General features: G+C 43.5%; 1 protein-coding gene across 1 annotated transcript in view; it reads left to right on the forward strand.

The window, feature by feature from the left end:
• The first annotated feature begins 4,245 nt into the window (after positions 1 to 4,245).
• Positions 4,246 to 25,436, forward strand: part of GSR (glutathione-disulfide reductase) — a 46,352-nt gene continuing 25,161 nt past the window's right edge. The window contains exons 1-4 of the mRNA XM_045997592.1: positions 4,246 to 4,651; positions 20,647 to 20,673; positions 23,138 to 23,226; positions 24,870 to 24,939. Of these exons, the coding sequence (XP_045853548.1) occupies positions 4,355 to 4,651; positions 20,647 to 20,673; positions 23,138 to 23,226; positions 24,870 to 24,939 (483 nt within the window). The 5' untranslated portion in view covers positions 4,246 to 4,354. The remainder of the gene's footprint in view (positions 4,652 to 20,646; positions 20,674 to 23,137; positions 23,227 to 24,869; positions 24,940 to 25,436) is intronic.

Here is a 25,436-nt window from a genome sequence, read left to right on the forward strand (position 1 = left end):
TATATAAATTCTCAGTGGTTTTTAAAAATCGATAAATGAAGAAGAGCTAAAAATGATACTCGACATTTTCCCCTACACAAAATATCATTTACAAAAATCTTGGATCGGGGCACCTGAGTGGCTCATTTGGTTGGACATCTGTCTTTGGCTCCGGTCATGATCCCTGGGTCTTGGGATCGAGCCCCACATCAGGCTCCCTGGTCAGTGGGGCGCCTGCTTCTCCCTCTTCCTCTGCCTGCTGCTCGCCCTGCTTGTGCTCTCTCTCTCAAATAAATAAAGTCTTTATTAAAAAATCTTGACTCTCTTATTTTTGCCATAGGACACTATTGATAATGGTTTCTTTCCTGTAATGGGTTAGGACTCTAGGATTCGAATTCCAGCTTTGCCATTCACAGCTGTGTAATCTTGTATGAGTTATTTATCCTCTTTTTTTGTTTGTTTTTATCCATCCTTCTTGAACCTCATTCTTTTCAGTTATAAAATGGAGATAATAATGGTATTAATTTCTTGGGTTGAGGAGGAGATAACATAAAGTTCTTAGTACTGCACCTAATAAAGCTCTTAAGCACAGTGTTTAGTTCAATATATATTATTAATTATTTTGGCAAATATTTCAGTGTGTCTGTGGAAATCACCTGAGTTTGTCTAGTGTTCAAAGAAAAATTCAAAAAGAAATACTTTTTTAAAAAAAGATTTTTATTTATTTGTCAGGGAAAGGGAAAGAGTGATAGCCTGAGCACAAGCAGGGGGAGCAGCAGGCAGAGGGAGAAGCAGGCTCCTGGCTGAGCAAGTAGCCCGACAGGGGAACTCCATCCCAGGACTCTAGGATCACAACCTGAGCCCAAGGCAGACGCTTAACTGATTAAGACACCTAAGGACCCTCAATGATGAAATTATTAAGAGATGAAATAACTTCCTGGGGCTCTGCTCATTCACACAAATCATGCTAATTTATAATGACATCACAAGACTGTCACACTTGAATAATTTTGCTGATTTTCATTCTCAGCATTTATTTATTTACGTAATCTCTATATGAAATGTGGGACTCAACCTCAAGACCTAGAGATCAAGAGTTGCACGCTCTTCTGACTGAACTAGTGAGTTGCTCACATTTCTAGCATTTATTTTTTTTTATTTTTTTTAAAGATTTTATTTATTCATTTGACAGAGAGAGATCACAAGTAGATAGAGAGGCAGGTAGAGAGAGAGAGAGGGAAGCAGGCTCCCTGCTGAGCAGAGAGCCCGATGCGGGACTCGATCCCAGGACCCCGAGATCATGACCTGAGCCGAAGGCAGCGGCTTGAACCACTGAGCCACCCAGGCGCCCCCCCCCTTTTTTTTTTTTAAAGATTTTATTTATTCATTTGACAGAGAGAGATCACAAGTAGATAGAGAGGCAGGTAGAGAGAGAGAGAGGGAACATTTCTAGCATTTAATATCATCCTGAAACTACCTCTTACTAACTACATTGACTAAATTTTTAGTGTAGTTGGTAACCTTTTTACTTGAAGAAAACTTAGAAACAAGTCTGAAGCCTTCAAGTGCTTAGGATGTGGTTACCTGTTCCCCCTCCCAAGTAAGTCAGAAGCAAAGGTAAAAATGCTTATTTGAGAATAAAGTATTTTAGTCCCAAACAATACCTTAAAAATCTTTAGTTTCAACATACTGGATTGGTTTATGTAATTATGTGGTAAAAAGTTCTTTCCTCCTCTAAAACTAGCAGGGATGCATAGATCTTTACCTTCGTTTATCTTCTTTATGTTGTTTTATGGCATCATTTTCCTCCCGTATTTCCTGGTTCAAAACATCACTTTTTTTTTTTTTTAAGATTTTATTTATTTGACAGAGATCACAAGTAGGCAGAGCAGCAGGCAGAGAGAGAGAGAGGGAAGCAGGATCCCTGCTGAGCAGAGAGCCAGATACGGGGCTCTATCCCAGGACCCTGGGATCATGACCTGAGCCGAAGGCAGAGGCTTTAACCCACTGAGCCAACCAGGCACCCCCAAAACGTCACTATTGTACCCTCCCTCCAATCTGTCTTCGGTTCCTTATGCCTGTGCAATCTGTTCCTAAATATTTGTTCTCTATACTGTTGCCTTGGCCTCCTATACAGTCAATTTCACCATTTCCAGTTCATTTCATATATTTCCATGGTAAGACACCCCTGGGAAATCTTCAGCAACTCCTTACCGCCTTCCAAGCAAGGCCTTCCAGGATTCTACCCATCTCCCATCCCGCCTTTCAAAGTGCCTACAGTCCAGCCAATCTGTGCTCCTCTACTATCTACCCTCCTCTATCTACTGCCTCATTATCCTACCGACTCACCTCCACGGGAGGTTATTCTCTTTATTTGACAAGCCTACCTCCTTTTTGTCAGCTTTCCCATTTAACAGATGAAGAAACTGACACTTAGAGAGGTGGAGTGACCATGACAATGCCTGTGGTGGGAAATGCAAGTTTCTCAGACTCGGACTCTTTACTCCTAAATACTTCAGCATGTGTCTCTTTAGAACAAGGATATTCTCTTACATAGCCACAGTACAAAGATCACACTCAGCAAATTTTGCTTTGATGTAGTGCCATGATATATAGGTCACATTTCAAATTTCACCAACTATCCTTTATAGTGAAATTTCCCCATTCCTGAATCTCATCCAGGATCAAGCCTTGTCTTTATTTCTCATAATTCGTCAAAATTCTTTAATCTAGAATAGTTCCTTTGCCTTGCTTTAATTTTAAGACACTGATCGCTCTTATTGATAGCTAGATATTTTACTTTGTTTAACGATTTATTTATTTGTTTGAAGGAGGGCAGGGAGGGGCAAAGGAAGAGAATCTTCAAGCAGACTCCTCTGCTAAACACAGAGCCAGTGGCAGGGCTAAGTCCCAGGACCCATGGGATTATGACCTGAGTGAACACCAAGAGTTGGGACACCCAACCGACTGAGCCACCTAGGTGCCCGAAGGCACTGATAAAGAGTATGGGCTAGTTGTTTGTAAAGTTCTCCTCAGTGTGTGTTTTTCTGAGTGTTACCTCGTGATTAGATTCAGATTTTGGATTTCCAGCACAAATACTACATAGTGAAGTTAAGTTGTGTACTCTTATTGCATCACATCGCAGCACCCACAACATTGGTCTCATGACTGGCAATATCCAACTTTGATCACTTGGGTATGGTGGTGTCTGGCACCCTGTAAAGTTACTTTTCTCCCTTTGTTATCAACAGCAAGCTATGGGGACATATTCTAAGATTGTGTAAATAAGCTTCTCCCCATCAAGTGGTTTTCACATTTACTGATGTTTAACGACACAACAATTATCATTAGGCTAGTTGCAAAATGTTGATTTTCCTAACTCTGTTGCTGCTTCTTCCCCTATATTACTTTCTAAGCAGGAAAAAAAAAAAGTTTAAAAAAAGAAGTGGATACCGTTTTAACTGGAGTGTATTTCGTTCCCATTCCCCTTTAGTGTGCTGGGTCCAGCTTCTCTGACGTGGACCTTCATTCTCCGGGCTAGAGAGAGGGCCCTCGGCCTGTGGGTGATGGCCTGGGTCACAGCCCTGCAGAAGGTGGCTTATCACCACACAAATTGTGCTTTGGTAGTTCCAGATACTCTAAAACGACACTCCAGTCTCTCTTGCTTGGGAGTAAAATGCTTTTGTATCTCTGTCTCTCACCTGCCTTTATGCTTAACTTGTGGATCACCAAAATATTTGTTCCAATGTTTCCCAAACTAAATGTGCTTTACGGTCACGTGAAAGCTAGAGACTTGTTTAAAGCATAGATGGCTGGGGTCCTGCCCCCGGAGAATCCGATTTAGCCTGTCTGGATTAAAGCCCAGGAACGGCAAATCGGCCCTCCAGGTAGCCTGCGGAACAAACTTTGAGAAACACCACCCTCCAACATCAGGAAGGGCAAACCTCCCTTCCTCGAGAAATTGACGGCACTGGCCACTGCGAAGGTGCCCGCTCAGGAAAAGGCGGGTGATACAAAAGAGGGCGTTCTTCCTTCCCCGCCCCACGGGCCTTCGGAAACCTACATCCGGTTGATACCACTCGGGTGCGGGGTCCCGGGTGCTGGGGTGATGGCGGAGAGAGCCCCCGCTAACCGGGTCGGTTTGGGCCGGGCCGGCTGGCTGGCGCTCAGGGGGGCGGGGTAGGGGCGGGTTGCCCTGGGCGCCCGCGGGGCAGTGGCCAGGGAGCCCCACCCCTTCCCCGCATCCCCTCCCCCCGCGCCCAGGCTGGGTGCTTAGTCACCGTGAGGCTGCGCTAGCCGGGGGCCCTGGCCCCCACCTTTGCTTTCTCCCTGACCGCCCGCGCCGCCCCCCCCCTTCGCGCGCACTTCCGCGTGCATGGCCCTGCTGCGCCAGGCCCTGAGCGGGAACGCGGGGCCGAGCTGGCGGCGGGTGGCGCGCGCCTTCCCCCGCTTCCCGCTGCCTCAACCGCGGCCCACCCGCGCCGTCTCCCGAGCCATGGCTTGCAGGCAGGAGCCGCAGCCGCAGCGCCCTCCGCCCGCCGCGAGCGTCGTGGCCTCTTACGACTACCTGGTGATCGGGGGAGGCTCGGGCGGGCTGGCCAGCGCGCGCAGGGCGGCGGAGCTGGGCGCCAGGGCCGCGGTGGTGGAGAGCCACAAGCTGGGCGGAACATGCGTGAGTACGAGGTCCCCGGCGGCGCGTCGCCCCGCAGCCGGGCTTTCTCCGCGCTCTGCCGGGGCAGCCTGTCCTCTTTCCTAGCGCCTAGGTCTGTCGGTCCGGGGATGGATCCCCAGCGCCGTGCTCTCCGCTTTCCCACCCGCATCTGAGGTCAGGGTCCCAGCAGGTTTAGAGGGGACAAGTGTGAAGGGCTTCCCTGCGGCTCCCAAACCCAAGCCGTCGTCTGTGCCAGCCCAGGGACAGTGTTAACCGCAGGTGGTTAAACCTAACAACTTCACTGCATCCTCCCTCCTCAAGGTGGAAGAGTGTGGCAACCCATCCTTGATCTCGTCCCCACATCTGTGAAACAACTGCCCGTGGAAAAATCGCAGCTGGCGTGGTGGGTCGGGGAGCGGGATTGGGTACTGATCCTTGAGGAATACGGATCCTGACCCGCTCCTTTCACTTCCAGGGGCAGAATGATTTATAGCAGGGGTTCTCGCCCTTGACCGCACATTCCAGTCACCAGAGGAGCTGGGAAAATTCTGCTGTGGGTTCCACTCCCGCGGCTTCTGATTTCACTCCTCCCAAGAGCAGCCTGGGCTTTGGGAGTATTTCGAAGCTCCACGGGTGATTGATTGCAGCCAAGATTGACAACCACTGACTATAGATTACCTCGATGTAGGATTTACTCTTAATTGAATTCTCAGACCTTTTCTTTTTGTTGGTTTTGTCTTTTTTGCGGGTGAGGGGGTAGATTTTAGAACCGCCTCCAAAAAAGAGGGTCGTAAAATCTTATGATTGAGAAGCTTTATCATTAAAAAATTGTTTCCATGTTACTGGTGTGGCCTTTTCTGTCACAAGATTTGGGTGAAGTAGTTGCTGTTAATGTTAAAATTTTGTATGCAAGAGTAACCTGGGATTGGGAAGTGTTCCCCACAGTGTTCTGGAGACTGATGTTTAAGTTATGCCAGATTGGGAACTCCTTAAGGGCAGGGATGGGTTCATGTATTTTGCACCTCTTATCACCTTAACAAAATATCTTGCTCAATAACCTTATGCGTAATGAATCAAACTCAAAATTGACAACTTGTGAAAGGGCTGACTCCATTGTCCAGTACTCATTTTTTTTTTTAAAAGATTTTATTTATTTGACAGACAGAAATCACAAGTAGGCAGAGAGGCAGGCACAGAGGGGGAGGCAGGCTTCCTGCTGAGCAGAGAGCCCGATGCGGGGCTCGATCCCAGGACTCTGGGATCATGACCTGAGCCGAAGGCAGAGGCTTTAACCGATCCACCCAGGCGCCCCCAGTACTCATTTTTTAACTTCAAAATGAAAGTGGGAATAGCAGAAAGGAAAAATCCCTGGTAATGATCAGCTTGCTCCTTGACATCTTAGCGTAGTCTCCATTAGTCTGTCTCAGTGGAAAGCAGATTGAGGGGTGCCACTAGGAGGCCCCCGGACAGCTGGTGAGAACACTTGATGATTTCTCATCTTTGTACCTTTTTTCTTTTCTTTCTTTTTTTTTTTTAAGATTTTATTATTTATTTGACAGAGATCACAAGTAGGCAGAGAGGCAGGCAGAGAGAGAGAGAGGAGGAAGCAGGCTCCCCGCCAAGCAGAGAGCCCGATGCGGGACTCGATCCCAGGACCCCGAGATCACGACCCGAGCAAAGGCAGAGGCTTAAACCACTGAGCCACCCAGGCGCACCTGTACCTCTTTTCTTTTTTAAGATTTTGTTTCAAGTCATCTCTACACCCAGCATGGGGCTCAAATTCTCAACCCGGAGATCAAGAATCTCACAGTTTACTGACTGAGCCAGCCAGGCACCCCTGTACCTCTTTACTTTTTTCAGTTTTCCTTCTTCCGTGTTATGTCACAATCAGCTTGTGACATCCATCATCCTTGCCTGGTTCCACTGATATTACTCAAGAAGGGGCTGGCCTCATTTTTAGGTTCTTCTTAGGAATATGAGTACACTAAGAGGTAAATTACATCTGAGAACCCAGCGAAGAATAGCTCTGGTCAGCCATTTACAGCTTCCTTATAAAATGCCTGGCCTTGCCCGTATCATTCTGCTACAGCAACTTTTTTTGCTTATAAACAAGAGAAATGTTTGAGAAATTTTTTTGCTTATAAACAAGAGAAATGCTTGAGAAATCCCCTACTTCACATTTTCATCACATTCCATTTGGGTTCTTCTCAAACTGGCTTTTGGTTTTGAATTACAAGGAAGGGTGTGGTATCTGTTAATATCAGAGAATATATAAGTCGATAAGATGGGAGTCTGAATTTAAGAATTCCAGATATCTAGGCTAGCCGTAGTTGCAGTAATAAATTTCTGATGTCCAGTGATTTCCAGGCAGGTGCAGGGAAAAGGGAGGCCCTCTGAAGCACATCATTTCATTTGTTCATGTCTTCATTTCATGTATTCTGAATGCTAGGTACTTGGATTGAGAGAGAAAAGGGTAGATACAAATATTTATAAGGCAAAAGTCCCTTCCCACAGGGAATTTGCAATACAGTGGGGAAGCAAAATGTAGACCTCAACTCCAAAGTGAAGTGGTCTGTGTTAATTGCTGCCGATAGTGAAAATTACAGTAGCTAAGAAGAGAGTTGGAATCATCACTTCTGCCTGGGCACCGTGGGAGGGATGGTTTTTTGGAGAGAGTATCTTTCTGAACCTGAACAGGATTAGTACCATTTTTTGATAGACAGGGTCAGAGGCAAAGGCAGAGAGGGCAGGTTATGTTGTGTAACTGAATTTAGAACAGAAGATGTCTCTAATAGAAGTAAGGTATGGGAAGCTGATGGGTAGGTTGTGGTTAAAGAAAAAATGAAGTTTCTGGGGCTCTTGTCTGGCTCAGTCCGTAGAGCATGTGACTCTCAGTTTTGGGGTGGTGAGTTCAAGCCCCACATTGGGTGAAGAGCTTACTTAAAAAGAATGAAGTGAACAGTGTGAAAGGTTTTTGCATAGGGGAGTGACTCAATAAAAATGGTTTTGTGGTAGTGGTACTAGTGAAAGAAGTCCCTTGGGACAGTAAAATAGACGTTTCTTTAACATTGATTCGTTAAGCATTTTTTTTTTTCTAAAGATTTCATTTATTTATTTGACAGAGAGAAATCACAAGAGAGGCAGGCAGAGAGAGAGAGAGAGGAGGAAGCAGGCTCTCCACTGAGCGGAGAGCCCGACGCGGGACTCGATCCCAGGACCCTGAGATCATGACCTGAGCCGAAGGCAGCGGCCCAACCCACTGAGCCACCCAGGCGCCCAAGCATTTTTTTTCTAAATATTTTGATTCTGGAGTGTGGTGAATTTTTAAAGTTGCTGTGGATGAATTCACACTGAGGATTCAAATTAAAGTCTTCCTGTAGTTAGTGGAATTGTGGCTTTTTAAGATTTTTATTTATTTACTAGCGAGAAAGAGTGAGCACGAGTTGGGGGCAGGGGGAGAAGCAGACTCTCCTCTGAGCAGGGAGCTTGATGTGAGGCTTGATCCCAGGACCCCTAAGATCATGACCTGAGCTGAAGGCAGCCACTCAACTGACTGAGCCACCAAGGTGCCCCAGTGGGATTGTGTTTTGTTTTTAATTGGTCTATTTTTGTCCGCTCATTTATAAATTCATATTGCCACGTATACAGATCCTTTTTTAGATGCAGGGGTTATGGCAGCAAACAAAGCAGATAAAAAGCTCTTTGTGGAGCTTACATTGTAGGTGTTATCTGCAGTTTCTAAATTTTCTGTGCAATATTTTTATAATAATTTTTAAAAATATTTTATTTATTTATTTGAGGGAGTGAGAGAGAGAGCAAGGGCTAGAGAGGGAGAGGGAGAGAAAGAGATAAGCCGACTCACCGACGAGCAGGGAGCCTGATGGGGAGCTCAGGATCATGACCTGAGCCAAAGGCACACACTTAACTGACTGAGCCACCCAGGTGCCCCAGTACTTTTAGCTTTATGAAACACTACATGGACCTGGTTATTTTCATTTCATTTAGGATTGGACTCACACAGATCCTTGTAGGAATTTTGGAAGCATTGTTCCAGGTCAGCACCCTTACTTTACTGAGGAGCAGAGGGAATGTCAGCTAAAATGTGGTTGAAAACAAAACAAGCATACTATGACCTATGGAACTGGAGTCCCAGCCATTGGAAACTAGTGCTTTGATGTATTAGTGCGAAGTAAACTGCGACTTGATGAACCTTTTTAAGCATTATTCTTTACTATAGGAAAGGAACCTTCTTACCCCTCTTTCTTAGGAACCAGACATTTTTCCAGAAACACTTCGTTAAGGGTCTGTCTACCACACTGGCCTTCACCCTGTAGCTCCTGATTTAGTAGGTATGGTGTGAAGCCAGAGCATATGTATTTTTGAAGACTTCCATTCTGATTTTGGTATAACATGAGCCAGACACAGTGGCAGCATCTTTATAGGACGAAGGGACAGTATGAAGCATTAGGAGGAATCTAGTGAATTATGCATAACTGTGGATCAGATGACAGTCAATGTGGTCCTAGAGTCATTAATTAATTTCTTGGTATCATAATTTTATGCTTCTGAGGTGGCTAGTGGAGAATGCCTTCCAAGGTTGTCTACACAATGTGACTATTTGGCTTGATTTTCTGACTCTTCCTCAATCTTCCTTTTCTAGGAGGCTTTTTTTTTTTTTTAAAACCTTCTGTGATCTGATTGAGTAGGCCTCTTCCAAGAAGGCATGCATTTCCTTCTTTCCTTCCTTCCTTCCTTCATTTGACACAGAGAGAGAGCACAAGCAGTAGGAGCGTGAGAGGGAGAAGCAGGCTCCCCACTGAGCAGGGAGCCCCAGGTGGGATTCAATCCCAGGACCCTGGGATCATGACCTGAGCCGAAGGCAGACATTTAACCATCTGAGCCACCCAGGTACCCCAAAACATGCATTTTCAAGATGAATGATGCATGTTGGTGTACAAGAGCCTTTGTTTAAAAAAAATTTCTTTTTTTTTTTAATTTTTGACAGAGAGCACAAGTAGGCAGAGCAGCAGGCAGGGGGAGAGGGAGAAGCAGGTTCTCTGCTGAACAGGGAGCCCGATATGGGGCTCGATCCCAGGACCCTGGGATCGTGGCCTGGGTGAAGGCAGCCGCTTAACCAACTGAGCCACCTAGGTGCTCCATCACCTTTTTTTGGGGGTGGGTGGATAGAAATTTTTAAGCTCTTAAGAAGTTCGAGATGACTTTGCCCCATATTGTGTTCTGTAGGGAAGGAAAAATTTTTCCTCTACCCTCTTAGGTTTAGTAGCTGGAGCCTGCAAATTAGACCAATAGTAGACGGATTTATAGGAATTTATTTCACATGCAGATGACTGTCACAGAGAAGTAGAGGGGGAAGAAGGAGCACTTAGGCCCTGAGGGTTAATACCAATATAACAAAGGGCAATAAATTGTGGAGAAGTGACTGGCAAAGGAAAGGAGGTTTGGGCTTCTAGTAGCAGTAAATTGTAGAAAGGTAAATATATGAGGGAAACTAATGGAAGATAAAGGTTACTTTTTTTTTTTTTTAAATAAGATTTTATTTATTCATTTGAGAGAGAGTGCATGAGGTGGGAGGTGCAGAGAGGGAGAGCAAGAGGGAAAAGCAGACTCCGGGCTGAGCAAGGAGCTGGATGCAGGGTTCTGTCCCAGGATCATGACCTGAGCTGAAGGCAGACACTCAACCAACTGAGCCACTCAGGCACCCCGATAAAGGTTACTCTAATAAGGGGTTTTTTTTTTTTTTCCTGTAGATTCTGCTCAGTGCTCTTTCCCTCTTTGGTGATAAGGGTTGTTCTCCTCCTCCTGGTATAGGAGAGGGTTAAGGGATACCTCCACAAAGGGAAATTTGTGCCCTATTATTAGGCAGAAGGAAGGAGGGCAGAGAGGTCCTCCTTTGCTCTTAATTATCTTTAGTTCAAAATAATCCATATGTTAAAGTAGCATAGTTTGGGGTGGCATATTCTAATCTCGTTTAGCTCAAAATGAAAGAAGCAATTAGGGCCCAGAACTGCTATTAAACTTCTAATGGATAAACCAGGTCAAAAGGTCTGGGTAGCTCTCATAACATGATTCCTCCCTCAAACTGGTCTTTATTTTTCTTCATTGAGCAAGATGTTGTGATCTGATAGAGAAGGATGTAGAGTAGGTTGGTTGCTAAAAGTGGGAAGCTGAAAGAAAAGAATTGAAAGAATTCAGTTAAGATCGGAATCTCTTGTTGCCTGTTGTGTTAAGTCATTTCTGAGGGCAGAAAAATAATTGAAATAATCTTTGAATTTAGTTTTTGGCATCTCCAGAAAGTTAAGTGTAATACTTTCCTTATGATCAACTGTAGAGCAGGGAGAAATGCAAAGATTGCCCAGAGCCATGGTGAGTGAGAGCCTTCTGGAAGCTTTGTCTCTGTGGTTCAGGTCTCTGCCTACGCAGACTTGGGAAGAGTCAGCTTGAGGAAGAGTTCTTTCTGATTTACTGCTCCTTTTGCCCCAGGGCCTGTGGGAGCACATGTTCCAGTGTTCTTGCTGAGTGTAGTAATCCTGTGGTGAAGAGTAAATGGGTTCTCATGGTATAGGTGAACAGTTCTCACCAATGAGCATTGGTACTAAGGTTTGATTACCAGGCCAAAAGCCACCCCTCCCATCCCTTCCCCTCCCCTCCCATCCCTTCCCCTCCCCTCCCATCCTCTCTTCTCTCTTCTCTTCTTTTCTTTTTTAATTGAGGTATAATTGACGTATAACATTGTATTAGTTTAGGTATACAGCATAATGATTCCATATTTGTACATCCGGTGGAATGATCACTACCAGAGTTGAGTTAAGCTTGTCCCCATACATAGTTAGAAATCTTTTTTCCTTGTGGTAATTTATTTTTATTTTAAGATTTTTTATTTTTATTTTAATTTTTATTATTAAGATATTTTATTTTATTTTTAAAGATTTTATTTATTTGGGCGCCTGGGTGGCTTAGTGGGTTAAAGCCTCTGCCTTCGGCTCAGGTCATGATCTCACGATCATGATCATGATCGAGCCCCGCGTCGGGCTCTCTGCTCCGCAGGGAGCCTGCTTCCCCTTCTCTCTCTGCCTGCTTCTCTGCCTAGTTGTGATTTCTCTCTGTCAAATAAATAAAATATTAAAAAAAAAGATTTTATTTATTTGACAGAGATCACAAGTAGGCAGAGAGGCAGGCAGAGAGAGAGGAGGAAGCAGGCTCCCCGCTGAGCAGAGAGCCCAACGCGGGGCTCGATCCCAGGACCCTGATATCATGACCTGAGCCGAAGGCAGAGGCCCTAACCCACTGAGCCACCCAGGCACCCCAAGATATTTTATTTTTATTTTAAGATTTTATTTGAGAGACAGTGAGAGAGCGGGCACGAGCAGGGAGAAGGAACAGAGGCAGAGGGATCATGACCTGAGCTGAAGGCAGATGCTCAACCAGCTGAGCCACCCAGGTGCCCTTGTGATAAGAACTTTTAAGATCGACTCTCTTAGCAACTTCCGAATATGCAATATAGTATTATTAACCATTAACCATGCTGTACACTACCGCCCCATGACCTACTGATTTACAGCTGGAAGTTTCTACCTAATAAAAAGCCTTCTTGATTACTAATGTCATTGCGAATGGTGCTGCACAGTGCCAATTGGAGAGGGTAGCAGGAAAGACAGGGTATTTATTTATTTGTTTATTTATAGCTCTTAGTTATTTGACAGAGAGACACAGCAAGAGAGGGAACACAAGCAGAGGGAAAGGGAGAGAGAGAAGTAGGCTTCCCACCGAGCAGGGAGCCCAGCATGGTGCTCTATGCCAGGATTCTGGGATCATGACCTGAGCCAAAGGCAGACACTGGGCCACCTAGTCACCCCTAGGTGGGGGTTTTAAAAGATGCCTGAGAAACAAGCTTCTAAGTAGACCGCTGTTTGTATTTATCTAGGCTGAAAACAATGACTTAACAACATGTAAATCAACCTACCTTGGAGGTGATAACGTGTACTTTGATATTATGATGCCGACATCTCCACAAAAGGCTGAACATACTTTTAAAAAAATTTTTAAGCATGCAGTACAGTATTGTTGACTTTAGGTACAATGGGATACAGCAGGATACCTAGAGCTTACTCATCCTGCTTAACTGAAATTTTGTGCCTGTGGATTAGTAACTTCCCATTCCTCTCCCTCCCCTGCCCAGACCCTGGCAACCACCACTCCATTCTTTGGTTCCATGAATTTGACTGTTTTAGATATCACATGGAAGTGGAATCCTGCAATATTTGAATTATTTCCCTCATTTAGTATAATGTTCCAAGATTGAATATTCATTTTTAAATGGACATTTACAAAAGGAGATCATACCTTCAGTATTTTTTTAAAGATTTTATTTATTTATTTGAGAGAGTGAGAGAGTGAGAGTGAGAATGTGCACACAAGCAGGGGCTTGGGGAGGGGGCCGAGGCAGAGGGAGAAGCAGGCTCCCTGCAGGGAGCCTTACCCTGGACTTGATCCCAGGACCCTGGGATCATGACCTGAGCTGAAGGTGGACATTTAACCAACGGAGCTGCTCACGTACCCCAACACACCTTCAGTATTGACAGGTAGCCCTTAAAAACAGAAAGTTACCCTAATTTGTTTTGTGGGTTTAGAGTTTTGTAAGGTGTGGCACACCTGTATTTGTAAGTGCCAGATAAACGAGTGATCAGAAAGGGTGGGGTTTGTTGAAGTAGGCAAATCCTAATGTCGAAATTGGTCTTTTGATTTACCCTGTTGATTAATTTTTTTTGTGCTAGGATTCTTATAATACTGCTTTGTCATCTGCCTTAGAAATCTGCGGGGCTAGAAAAGAAAGGCTGCCTCTGAACCTCTCAGGGGTCCTATTTCTTTGTAAATGGTACTTTGAACAAGTCATAACAGAGAATGTTTCTTGTAGAGTCAGATTGAAGGCATTTTGTGGAAAGATTAGTGATCTTATCATTAATAATCACTTACTCACTGGATGTCACAACATTAGATATGAAATGAGGATACATAGGATACTAGGTCCTTTTCTTTTGGTGGGGGAGCAGGAGATGTGAGGCCAGGGCGCCTGGATGGCTCAGTCATTAAGTGTCTGCCTTCCGCTCAGGTCATGGTCCCAGGGTCCTGGGATCCAGTCCTGTGTCAGGCTCCCTGCTCAGCATGAAGCCTGTCTCTCCCTCTCCCTCTGCTTATGTTCCCTCTCTTGCTGTCTCTTTCTCTGTCAAATAAATAAATAAAATCTTTAAAAAAAAAAAAAAAGGAGATGTGGGGCCACACATCACTGTAGTGCGCACATCAGGGGGTAGAGAATTGGTAGTCCAGAAGTTTTGTCTCATGTAGCTACTTCTGGGTCCCCCTGGATGCCTGAGAGTAACAGTTCTTTTAAATTTGACAGTTGAGGGGCACCTGAATGGCTCAGTAGGTTTAGCATCCAACTCTTGATTTCGGCTCAGGTCATGATCTCAGGGTCATGGATAAAGCCCTCTGTTGGGCTTTGTGCTCACTGGGGAGTCTGCTTGAGATTCTTTTTCTCTCTCCCTCTACCCCTCTCCCAGCTCGTGCTCTCCCATGTGCACACTCTATCTAAAATAAATAAATAGGGGTGCCTGGGTGGCTCAGTCATTAAGCATCTGCCTTCAGCTCAGGTCATGCTTCCTCTCCCACTCTCTCCCATTCCTCCTCCCCTGCTTGTGTTCCCTGTCTTGCTGTCTGTGTCTCTGTCAAATAAATAAATAAATAAATAAATAAATAAAATCTTTAAAATTAAAAATTTTTTTCTTAAAAAAAAAAAGATAATAAAATAAATCAATCTTAAAAAATAAAGTTGACACCTGGGATTGAGAGGTCCACGTTAATCTCATATTCTGCTTAGCTAAGTATTGAGCCAAAACCATTTTATTTTAAAGATTTTATGTATTTATTTCAGAGAGAGAGAACAGAGAGAGTGAGAGGGAGAAGCTGACTCCTCTTTGAGCAGGGAACCCAATGCTGGGCTCCATCCCAGGACCCTGAGATCACTACCTGAGCAGAAGGCAGATGCTTAACCAACTGAGCCACCAGGTGCCCTGAGCCAAAACGATTTTAATTCCAACTTTTGTTACTATCTCTTGTATTACTTCATTTTCTTGCTTTAGATTCTGCTTTATATAGAATACCTTTTCTTTCTCCCTGAAGCTAGATGCCTCCCAGTACTAATCTTTAATTGGAGTCTGAAATTTGAAGGTAAAGGCATGGATATTGGTTGTTTAATATATGTCAAGGTATGATACTGTGATTTATGATAAAACAATATACCTTTGGTCTTCCTTCCGTTCCTGGCACAGAGCTCCTAAAACCCCTTGGAATTTTCTAAGTGATAAGAGTGATAAAGGTATCTTGATATTTATAACAAATGAATATTTCACACCTAAGTTTATGTTAATGAGGTGACTTTTGGAAAGATCCTAAGGATGAGACCTGGTTGGCTGGAGAACTAACCTTGTGATTCGAGGGTTGGGATTTCATTTCTACCTCCTGCCCCCCGCCGCCTGTGTCTCCCCCTCCTCCACCTCTGGGGAGGAGAGAAGGAAGAGGACCTGGAGGTTGAATCACTTACCAGTGGCCAATGACTTAAATCAATCATGCTGTTAAGTGCAGGTGGCATTCTTGACAGGTGCAGTTGTCAATGGACCAAATCCTCATTTTACCACCGATATGGGCAATGTGAAGTTTTTACCTATCTAGGCAGAACCAAAGGTGAGAGGGCCCGGCCTAGAAATATGGTGAAGCCCCTGAATTTTACCATGTGTATTATCAGACTCTTCCCTTGTTCTGTCCCTGTCTTCACTGTGAGCCAATGCTGGCAGGCCAGCTGAACAGGATTCTGAACACCGGGTCAGGACAGGGAGTTCTTAGAGATGGACTGTCAGATTGCAAGGAAGGCAAAGCTACTGGAGTGTCTCTGGTGTTGGGTGTACTCAGGAATATGAGAAACTTGTGTCTAAGGCTTATCATTGGTTAATGCCCCTCTGAGGGCTTTGCTGGGAAATTTGCCAGGTGAAAAGTGTTGTATATTTCAGGTCTTATCAGCTGTGTGCACCCCTGGGAAGTCAGAGCCCTGAGAACCCATCAACCTGGTGTCCCAGCCTAGGAGGCAAGCTTTCTGCCATCAGTCGATTTGTTCCTGAAAGGGAGCCAGCCACCAGGGACTTGATCTCCTCTCTTTCAATAAGCTTCTGTGAGCTCAGAGATCCAGCAGACTGCAGAAATAATTCAGGGGAGTCAATGTCATCATTAGATCTATCATAAACTAGAAAAGAGGTGCTTTATTCACATTATCTCTCATCTTCTCAAAACCTCTGTGTTAGCACTCCCATTTTACGGAATAGGAAACTGAGCTCAGAGATTTAGAAACTTACCCACCAACAGCCAGTAGGTGGGAGGCAGGGTTGGGATGCAAACTCATTTCTGTCTGACTCTGTGCTTGTGTTCTTTCTGACCACCTGCTGTACTTGTCAGCTGGAGAGGAAGAAGGGCTGAGCATGACTGTACAGAGCTTTCCACCTTTGGCTTCCCCAGCTTTGTTGATAACTAATGCGTCTTTTCTTCCCTTTCAAGTTAGAGAGGCATCTGGTCATCAGTTATGTTGTGCTGAAGTGTAACTAGGCTTCTAAAACCAGTGGGAAGCCCTGCAGGCCTATTACTGGAGCTGCCAAAATAGGGCGAGTTGTATTTCTTTTTTCTTTTCTTTTCTTTTCTTTTTTTTTTTTTTTAAGATTTATTTATTTATTTGAGAGAGAGAGAGAGAGCAAGTAGAGGGAGAGAGAGAGAAGCAGACTTTCCGCTGAGCAGGGAGCCACAGATCATGACCTGAGCCAAAGTCAAGTCAGAGGCTTAATCAACTGAGCCACCCAGGTGCCCCAGGGCGAGGTGTTTTTCAAGGTCATGGACTTCTTTTCTCTTATAGCCCAATCCCAGACCCAAAGGGTACTGTGCTAGAATATAGGCTCTTTGGCCCAAAAAGGTCACAGTTTTCCACCTTCCTCTTCCTCTTGGTTTCTAGCCCAAGGCTTCAGAATTTTCAGGAATGGAGTGATTCTGCTGCGGACACTTGAGTCCGCATCTTGGATTACGCTCTGACTTTTGTTGGAACTGGAGGCTCCAAGAGAACAGGGACTAACTGTACCTGTTTAGGGTTTTGTTTTGTGTAATGCCTGACACAAGTGAGTGAATGCTTAATCAATACTTATGAATGAATGAATGAATGAATGAATGGTTGCAATTTAAAACATTTTAGGAGACGAAAAGTCTGAAACTTCTAAAAAAGCAAACCAAAGTTAGTCATAACACTTGGCACAAGAGAAAGATTGTCTTGGCCCTTGGAAGAAGCATATCCCAAACTTTTTTAGAAATTGCCTTAAATAGCTTTCAGATAGCCTCAAGTCTACGGCCATACCACCCTGAACGCGCCCGATCTCGTCAGATAGCCTCAAATGTGCAAGAGGAATATATTAATGATAACTGAGAATGGTTCAGAACATTTAGTCTCTTAAAACAATTTACATTGCTTTTGAAGTTCCTGGGAAGCTGGAGAAGGTAGACTATAGGACAAATGGAGTATATTTATTTAGTGTATTGAAATCATCTCTACTTTTGGAGAAATTGGTTTTGGAGTCTGTCTCATTGAAGACTCTTGGTGAACTTAAGCTGTGGAGTGCAGGGTATAGAGCTGTGCGTAGAAGGGACCGAAAGCCTGCCCACCAGATAAGCCAGGAAAGGCAGGTCTGATGATAAAATCATTGCCAGGGGCCTGGGTTTCAGCTGCCTTCCTCTCTTCTACCACATAGGAAAACACCGTCTTCCTCCTTCTTTAGAATTGGCTCATTCCATCTATTTCCATAACTCAAATACTTGGGAGTTGAGAAATCGAAATAGCACATCCTCTGCTTAAACCTATGCAGGGCAGTGTAGGAAGAAAGCTATAAATTATTCTGATTGCTAATATAAAGTACTTTCTGAATAGCCTGCTTGTAATGCTAGTGTAGGTGTGATTCCTTTATTTTATGAGGCTCGAATTCTGCACCCTCTCTCAATGCTCTGAGTTCCCACTTCTCTAACTTTTGAATCCTTATTGTAGCAAACTCTCATAAAAGATCCAAGTCCAGAGTATATGACCTGTCTCTTTCTAGAAGAACCTCCAACTGACTGATAGCTTGCAACTGTAAAGAAACAACTCACTCCTTTATAATTCCTGAGGGCAGAATAATGGGAAATAACAGGATTAAAATGAAATGGCAGGAGGTATGCTGCGGGTAGAGGACTAGCTTGTGACTGTTCAGAAGACCTTCTTTTTCAAATATTCGAGATCTTAATGAGATTTGGGCAGGTTTCCTTTACTCTAGCATTTCATATAAAATCCCTTGGCAAGTGTGTATATATGTAGTTCAGATTTCACCAAAGGATACCCAGAAAATATTCGGTAAGAAGTAGGCTTGTATTCTTTGGGTTATAGGGAGCCAGCCTAGTCCTTACGGTCATGATCCGCAGAGCCGCAAGCATCCAGTATAAATTATGTCCAGAAGGCATCAGTGTTTAAATATTCAGTCTTTACTCCATGCCACCAGGCATGAGTGAACATACTGATGTTTTTAAGGATATATAGTGGAGACCTTGTTTAAATCTTATAACTTCAACGGGGCTCCTGGGTGGCTCAGTGGGGTTGGGCCTCTGCCTTCGGCTTTGGTCATGGTCTCAGCGTCCTGGGATCGAGTCCCGCATGGGACTCTCTGCTCGGTGGGGAGCCTGCTTCCCTCTCTCTGCCTGCCTCTCTGCCTACTTGTGATCTCTCTGTCAAATAAATAAATAAAATCTTTAAAAAAAAATAAATCTTATAACTTCAGGAGTTCCTGGACTCCTGATTTCAGTTCACATCATGATCTCAGGACTGTGAGATCAAGCCCTACATCAGGCTCTGCTCTGGATATGGAGCCTGCTTAAGATTCTCTTTCTCCCTCTGATCTCCACACACCAACCTCCCACCCCCGCTCATGCTCTCTCTCTCTAAAAAAGTTTTTTAAGATTTTTATTTTTTTTAATAACAGAGAGGTAACACAAGCAGGGGGAGCAGCAGGCAGAGGGAGAAGCAGGCCTCCCGCTGAGCAGGGAGCCCCATATGGGGCTTGATTCCAGGATGCTGGGACCATGACCCGAGCCGAAGGCAGAGGTTTAATGACTGAGCCACCCAGGTTCCCCTAAAAATTTTTTTTAAAAAGATCTCATAACTTCATTGTAATGGCCAAGATGTCACCAACACTTCCCAGTCAGTATTTATAAGATTACAGGGTATCAGGAATACACATTACATGACCGGTTTCCAGAGCTGAGAGGGTCTCTAATTTGCCCTTTGAAAGATTGAGGTCAATCTAGTTTTCCTTCTGCAACCAGCTCCTCTGCTAAGATACGCCAGTGTTTAACCCATTCAGCCAAGTACGAATTTCTTCACCCGCGGGACAGTTTTAATCAGTCTTAGTCTTTTAATTTTTCTAATTAAGTTCATTTGACATACATGTCAACACTTTGTAAGTTTAAGGTGTACAGCATGTTACTTTGATACATACATATGATTGTCCACGTAAGGATATTTATCACATCACATAATTATAGTACAATATTATAGTCTCTAGTCTAATTAGTCTTACCCTTAACCCAGCTTTTTTTCCCATGTTCCATTTTTTAACATGTGCTCAAAGGAAACAAACAGATGGAAACAAAAATCTGTACTTAAATATATATCACAGCTTGTTTACGGGGACTGTTGGGAAGAATTTCTCTCTTGGGGTGCCTGGGTGGCTCAGCTGGTAAGCAGCTGCCTTCAGCTCAGGTCATGATCCCAGGCTCCTGGGATCGAGCCCGGCATCAGGCTCCCTGCTCAGCAGGAAGCCCGCTTTTCCCACTCCCACTCTCCCTGCTTGTGTTCCCTCTCTCCCTATATCTCTCTGTCAAATAAATAAAATCTTAAAAAAAATTTCTCTCTAGTCTGAGGGGTATAACTAGTTGTTTTCTTAACAACTGGTTAGTTTTTGTTTTTAAAGATTTTATTTATTTATTTGACAGACATCGAGAGAAGAAACACAAGCAGGGGGAGTGGGAAAGGGAGAAGCAGGCTTCCGGCCGAGCAGGAAGCCTAATGCGGGGCTTGATGTGGGGCTCGATCCCGGGATCCAGAAACCCCGGGACCATGACCTGAGCCAAAGGCAAAGGCTTAAGCAGCTGAGCCACCCAGGTGCCCCAACAACCGGTTAGTTTTTTTATGTGACATCTAACAATTGTTTGTGTTTTGGTGGCTGGAAGTCTAAGAATCAAATTTGTGGTCTGTCTCTAGCAAGTATGGAAGCATAGATATATAAGCATGTGTGTATATACACATATATACACCCACACATATATATGTATGTGTGTATGTATGTATGTATACACACACACAGGTATGTAACAGTAAGGATGAACCTTACTGCTTGATTCTTCATTGTCCTTTGGTCCTGAAAGGTAACATATTTCTGCTAGAGACTTTTTCAAAGGGGCATTCTGAGGGTTTTACCCAGCATCTACCACAGTAAGTTTTCCAGAAATTCTCTAGACCAGCTGCTCAGATGTTTCAATTGCCCTTATTTAGCTGGTGGGTCTTTCCTTCTGCTTTCTTTTCTGTTTCAGACTTCTGTGTTCTATGCAAGTTCAGGCTTGGGCCACCTTCTGACCTCTTCCATCCCTGCACTGCGTAGCCCCATGGACATGAAATTATTTTCTCTCTTTTTCTCAGTAACTGTTTTTCTTGAGAAAGTGCTGAGGAATAAAGGTCCCTGCCTCATTGTATAAGAAAAGGAACACTCATGCCTTTAACATGTAGAATGCGACTTAGAACTTAAGGAATTCTCCTGGGTTGATGCTTGGGGTTCATTTCTTGCAGGTTTGTGTGATGATTTGAGTTTAATATTCTTAAAATTTGTCCTTTTTTCTCCTAGGTGAATGTTGGATGTGTACCCAAAAAGGTAGAATTTCTATTTCTTCTTCCTTCCATACTGCTTTTACATGTTTGATAAAGCAATGCATTGATTTATTAGCTTAGAGTGCGTGAGTGAGATATCTAGGCCCAGTAATTAGGACTGGTCCATCTGCACAGGATTGCTTTTTCTCAAGCTGAATGATTGAATGGAATCTGCTTAAGTATTCTCATTTAATCCTGTAGCCTCATGGATTCTCTTAACAACTGTGGTTGTTTTCTTTCCTGGTATCTGTGGTGTAGGGCACAATGAATGAACTTATCCTTCACCTGTAAAAAAAGAGGAAGAAATGGCAGCTCTTATTTCCAGAGCTGCCTCTTGCTTGTGCTGGCAAATAATTTTACTCCACATTTGAATGTGCTTTAACATGTTCTAATCCTAATCTTTTGTTACTGAGATTCCATTCTAAACTGGCATTTTTTTGGTAACAGGTAAACAAATATTCCTGATTTCTTTAGTGACACATACCTGAGTATAACGCCAGAAGGGTTCTTTATAATCTGTTTCCCAGTATGGGTAGGTAGGTTTGGGTTTTTGTGTGGTGTTTTGTTTTTTTTTTAATCATAGGAAAGTTTCTTTTTTACTGTGGGACACTTTTCCTCAATTATTTTCTTTCCTTTTGGTGTTAGATTTTGTACCCTGTTCTTTTTTTTTTTTTTTTTTTTAAGATTTTATTTATTTGACAGAGATCACAAGTAGGCAGAGAGGCAGGCGGGTGGGGTGGGGAAGCAGGCTCGCCGCCGAGCAGAGAGCCCAATGCGGGGCTCGATCCCAGGACCCTGGGATCATGACCCAAGCCGAAGGCAGAGGCTTATTTAACCCACTGAGCCACCCCGGCGCCTCATTGTACCCTGTTCTAATTGGAGTCATGCAATTATGATATACAAAGCATGTAAATCAGTTATAAAGTAGTTTAAACCAGTTATGGTAGTAAATCCATTGACTGGTGCTCCCTCATTATTTAAAAATACCATCTTGGTATAGTAGCCTGAATTGGTAATATTTTGTTCCCGTATATTATGTTTTGTTTATTCCTTCTATTCTGATCACATGTGCAGGACATTGACTTTATATTTTCATAGGGCTCTCCTGACTTCAAAGTGCTTTTTGCATTCTTGAAGATCAGTTGGTAATTGCCTCTTGTTTTCTAGAACAGGCTAAAGTAACTGCCCTCCAGAAGGATAGAGTGGGGCAGCAGTAGAGAAGGAATCAGATGGATGGGGCTGCTCCTACCCTAATTAGGATGAGCCTATCATATAGAGCTTCTCCAGAAGGTGTCGAATGCTATAGCAGCATATATAATACAAATTGGAAGTAAATAAATATGGTACCTCATGATGGGATGACATATAGTGGTGTTTCTTAAAATAACCTATCTTATTGTGTAGTACTGACAAGCCTGTCGTATGTACTATTTAAGATAAACAATCTAGCAGATAAAATGGTTAATCTATATTATGTGAATTTCACCTCAGTTTTTAAAAATGAGCAGAATCCAGCAGGGTCACCAATTACTCATCTTTAGGCATAAACGGAGAATAGTACAAAGAAGAAATCTAACGCTTATCAAAAATGGAGTCTCAGGCTTGTCTGACAAAGAAAAATGATAGTTTGTCTGTCATCTAGAGGTCTGGATGCCAACTGGAATTCAGCTATCCTGATGATCAGTTGTCATAAAGGCCTTTACAGATTTTAGGCTGCATTCCACAGAGATGCAACAAACCTTGGAGTTCCAGATGCCTAATTACAGAAGTCCTTAACAAGGACACGTTCATAGGTACCAAGTTTATAAGAGGAATTCATGCTCTTAAAGTTTTCAGTCCTCAGCTTGATCTCATAGTTTCTTCTAATCACTTCACTATAAAGCTACGGATGCATTTCCATTCCCTAGAATTAATCATAGAAGATGGGGCTTCAACAAATCTGAAACTTAAACAGAGGATGTAAGCAATAATAAATTTTACCAACAGGACTGGGAGGCTTATAACATCCTACTTCTATGGAGTAGGGAATGTAATAGTAGTAATTTCCTGCAACATTTCAGCAGCTTCCTTACAACATCTGTCTGGTCATATTGCTGAACTTTTAGAATGTTTAGTTTTATTTATTTATTTATTTATTTAATTTTTTTTTTTTTAAGATTTTTTAAATTTATTTGTCAGAGAGAGAGTACACACAAGCAGGCAGAGAGGCAGGCAGAGAGAGAGGAGGAAGCAGGCTTCCATCGAGGCCCGATGCGGGACTCGATCCCAGGACCCCAGGATCATGACCTGAGCCAAAGGCAGCGGCTTAACCAACTGAGCCACCCAGGCGTCCCAGAATGTTTAGTTTTATTTTTAATTTAAAGTTCATTATTTTTATTTGCTATTATGTAGTTACCTTTCATGCATGATTTATTTCTTTCCTCAGGACTCATGTACTACTGTTGTGGCTACTTTTTTTTTCTTGACAGGTAATGTGGAACACGGCTGTCCACTCTGAATTCATGCACGATCATGTTGATTATGGCTTTCAAAGCTGTGAGAGTAAATTCAATTGGCGGTAAGCGTTAATGCTCAGAGTGTTCTTTATCTTTAATAATTAAATGAGCCGTAAACTTTTGGGGGGAGGGTGTTACTGTGGTAAAATGTATATAACAAACCTTCGGAGGTGACGGATATATCTGTGACCTTGATTGTGTTGCTGGTTTTAAGGTGTGTACTTCTCTCTAAACTCATCAATTTATGTACACTAAATATGTGTAGTTTGTTGTAAGTCAGTCTTACCTCAATAAAATGGCTTTCAAAGACACGAAAAGTCCATTTTAGCTATTCTTTTTTTTTTTTTAATTTTATTTATTTATTTATTTGACAGACAGAGATCACAAGTAGGCAGAGAAGCAGGCAGAGAGAAAGAGAGGATGAAGCAGGCTCCCCACTGAGCAGAGAGCCTGACACGGGGCTTGATCCCAGGACCCTGGGATCATGACCCGAGCCGAAGGCTGAGGCTTTAACCCACTGAGCCACCTAGGCGCCCCCATTTTAGCTATTCTTAAGTTGTCAATACAGGGCCATTAAGTATATTCATTTTGATGTGCAAACATTACCACCATCCATTTCGAGAGCCTTTCCTCCATCCAGAACAGAAACAAGGTGCTCATTAGACAATAACTCATCTCCTCTCCCCCCAGCCCCTGGTATCACCATCCTACTTTCTGTCTCTATGAATTTGCCTATTTTTAGGTACTTCATACGACGTCTGGCTTATTTCACTTCGCATAATGTTTTCAAAGTTCATCCATGTCGTGGCATGTGTCAGAATTTCATTCCTTTTTAAGGCTGAAAAATATTCCCTTGTGTTCATACCACATTTTGTTTGTCCATTCAGCCTTCAGTGGACTTTGGTTGTTTCCATCTTTAGTCTGCAGTGAATAATGCTGCTGTGAACACTGATCTATAAGTCCCTGCTTTTGGGTCTATACCTAGGAGTGAAATTGCTGGGTCAAATAGCAATTTTATTTATTACCATTTTCAAAATTTTTTATTTGTTTCTTTGCCTTGCCCCTCAGATGGCGATTTTATGTTTAACTTTTATTTTTTATTTTATTTATTTATTTTTAAGATTTTATTTATTTATTTGACAGACAGAGATCACAAGTAGGCAGTGGCAGGCAGAGAGAGAGCAGGAAGCAGGCTCCCTGCTGAGCAGAGAGCCTGATGTGGGGCTTGATCCCAGGGCCCTGGGATCATGACCTGAGCTGAAGGCAGAGATTTTAACCTACTGAGCCACCCAGCGCCCCTATGTTTAACTTTTAAAGGAATTGCCATAAACTTTTAGGAGCCATCAAAATTTTCAGAATTTTCAGAAATCCATCCACTTATTTAACAAACATTTATCGAGTGGCCCCTAAGTACTAGGAACTTGCCAAAGCAGCTCTCCCTGTCTTGTCTGCAGAACGAAATTTACATACCGTGGATGCCATGTGAACATCTTCCCTGGAGTAGAGTACGGGTTCTCTACATATGGCAGAGCAGATGGGCACGGGGGCAGGGGCAGCTGCCTTCAGAGATACTCCCTCCTGGGAATCTTGTTGACTGCTCTGTGTGTGATTCTCTGCTGAAAGGGGTGTTCAGGAACAGATGCTCCAGTCCCTAAGGGAAAGAAGAGAACCCTGTTTCTCAGTACTGACTCAAGTTTCATTACAGTGTTATAAAGGAGAAGCGTGATGCCTATGTGAGCCGCCTGAACACCATCTATCAAAATAATCTCACCAAGGTGCGTGTGCTGGGTTTGGGGTTTGGAGAGGGGGCTGTTCTCTGCTGAAGTGTGCTACCGGTCTGGCCAGATGAAAAACATAGCCTTTGCACGTATCTCTTGTTTCTTTAATTTCTTTTGCAGTTAATGGTTTTGAGGTTGACCTGCCAGAGTGGGTCTCTTGCTCAGGAGGCGTCCTTTTTCTACAGAGTGGGCAGCGCCTGCTGTGATGGGTAGACGAGTTCTCTCATGATGGCCGCCCCTTGAGTAGGTCTGGCCCTCCAGTTAGTTCTAGAAACCCAAAACAGAGACTGATTTACACAACAATACACCAGCTTATTCAGATCAGAAGTACAGCCTGGCTGGAAGGCTGCCATTGCTCATTTGCTCCCAGCAGCCTTCTCCTTGGTGGCTAGATATAGTCCAGAGCACAAATTATAGTTCAGAAGGTTGTTTTTGTGAATGAGGTCTGATCAAGTACACCGGGCAAAGGCCTGTTTACCTTTTGCAAATATATA

This window comes from Meles meles, chromosome 2, assembly GCF_922984935.1.
Source record: "Meles meles chromosome 2, mMelMel3.1 paternal haplotype, whole genome shotgun sequence".
NCBI lineage: Eukaryota > Metazoa > Chordata > Mammalia > Carnivora > Mustelidae > Meles > Meles meles.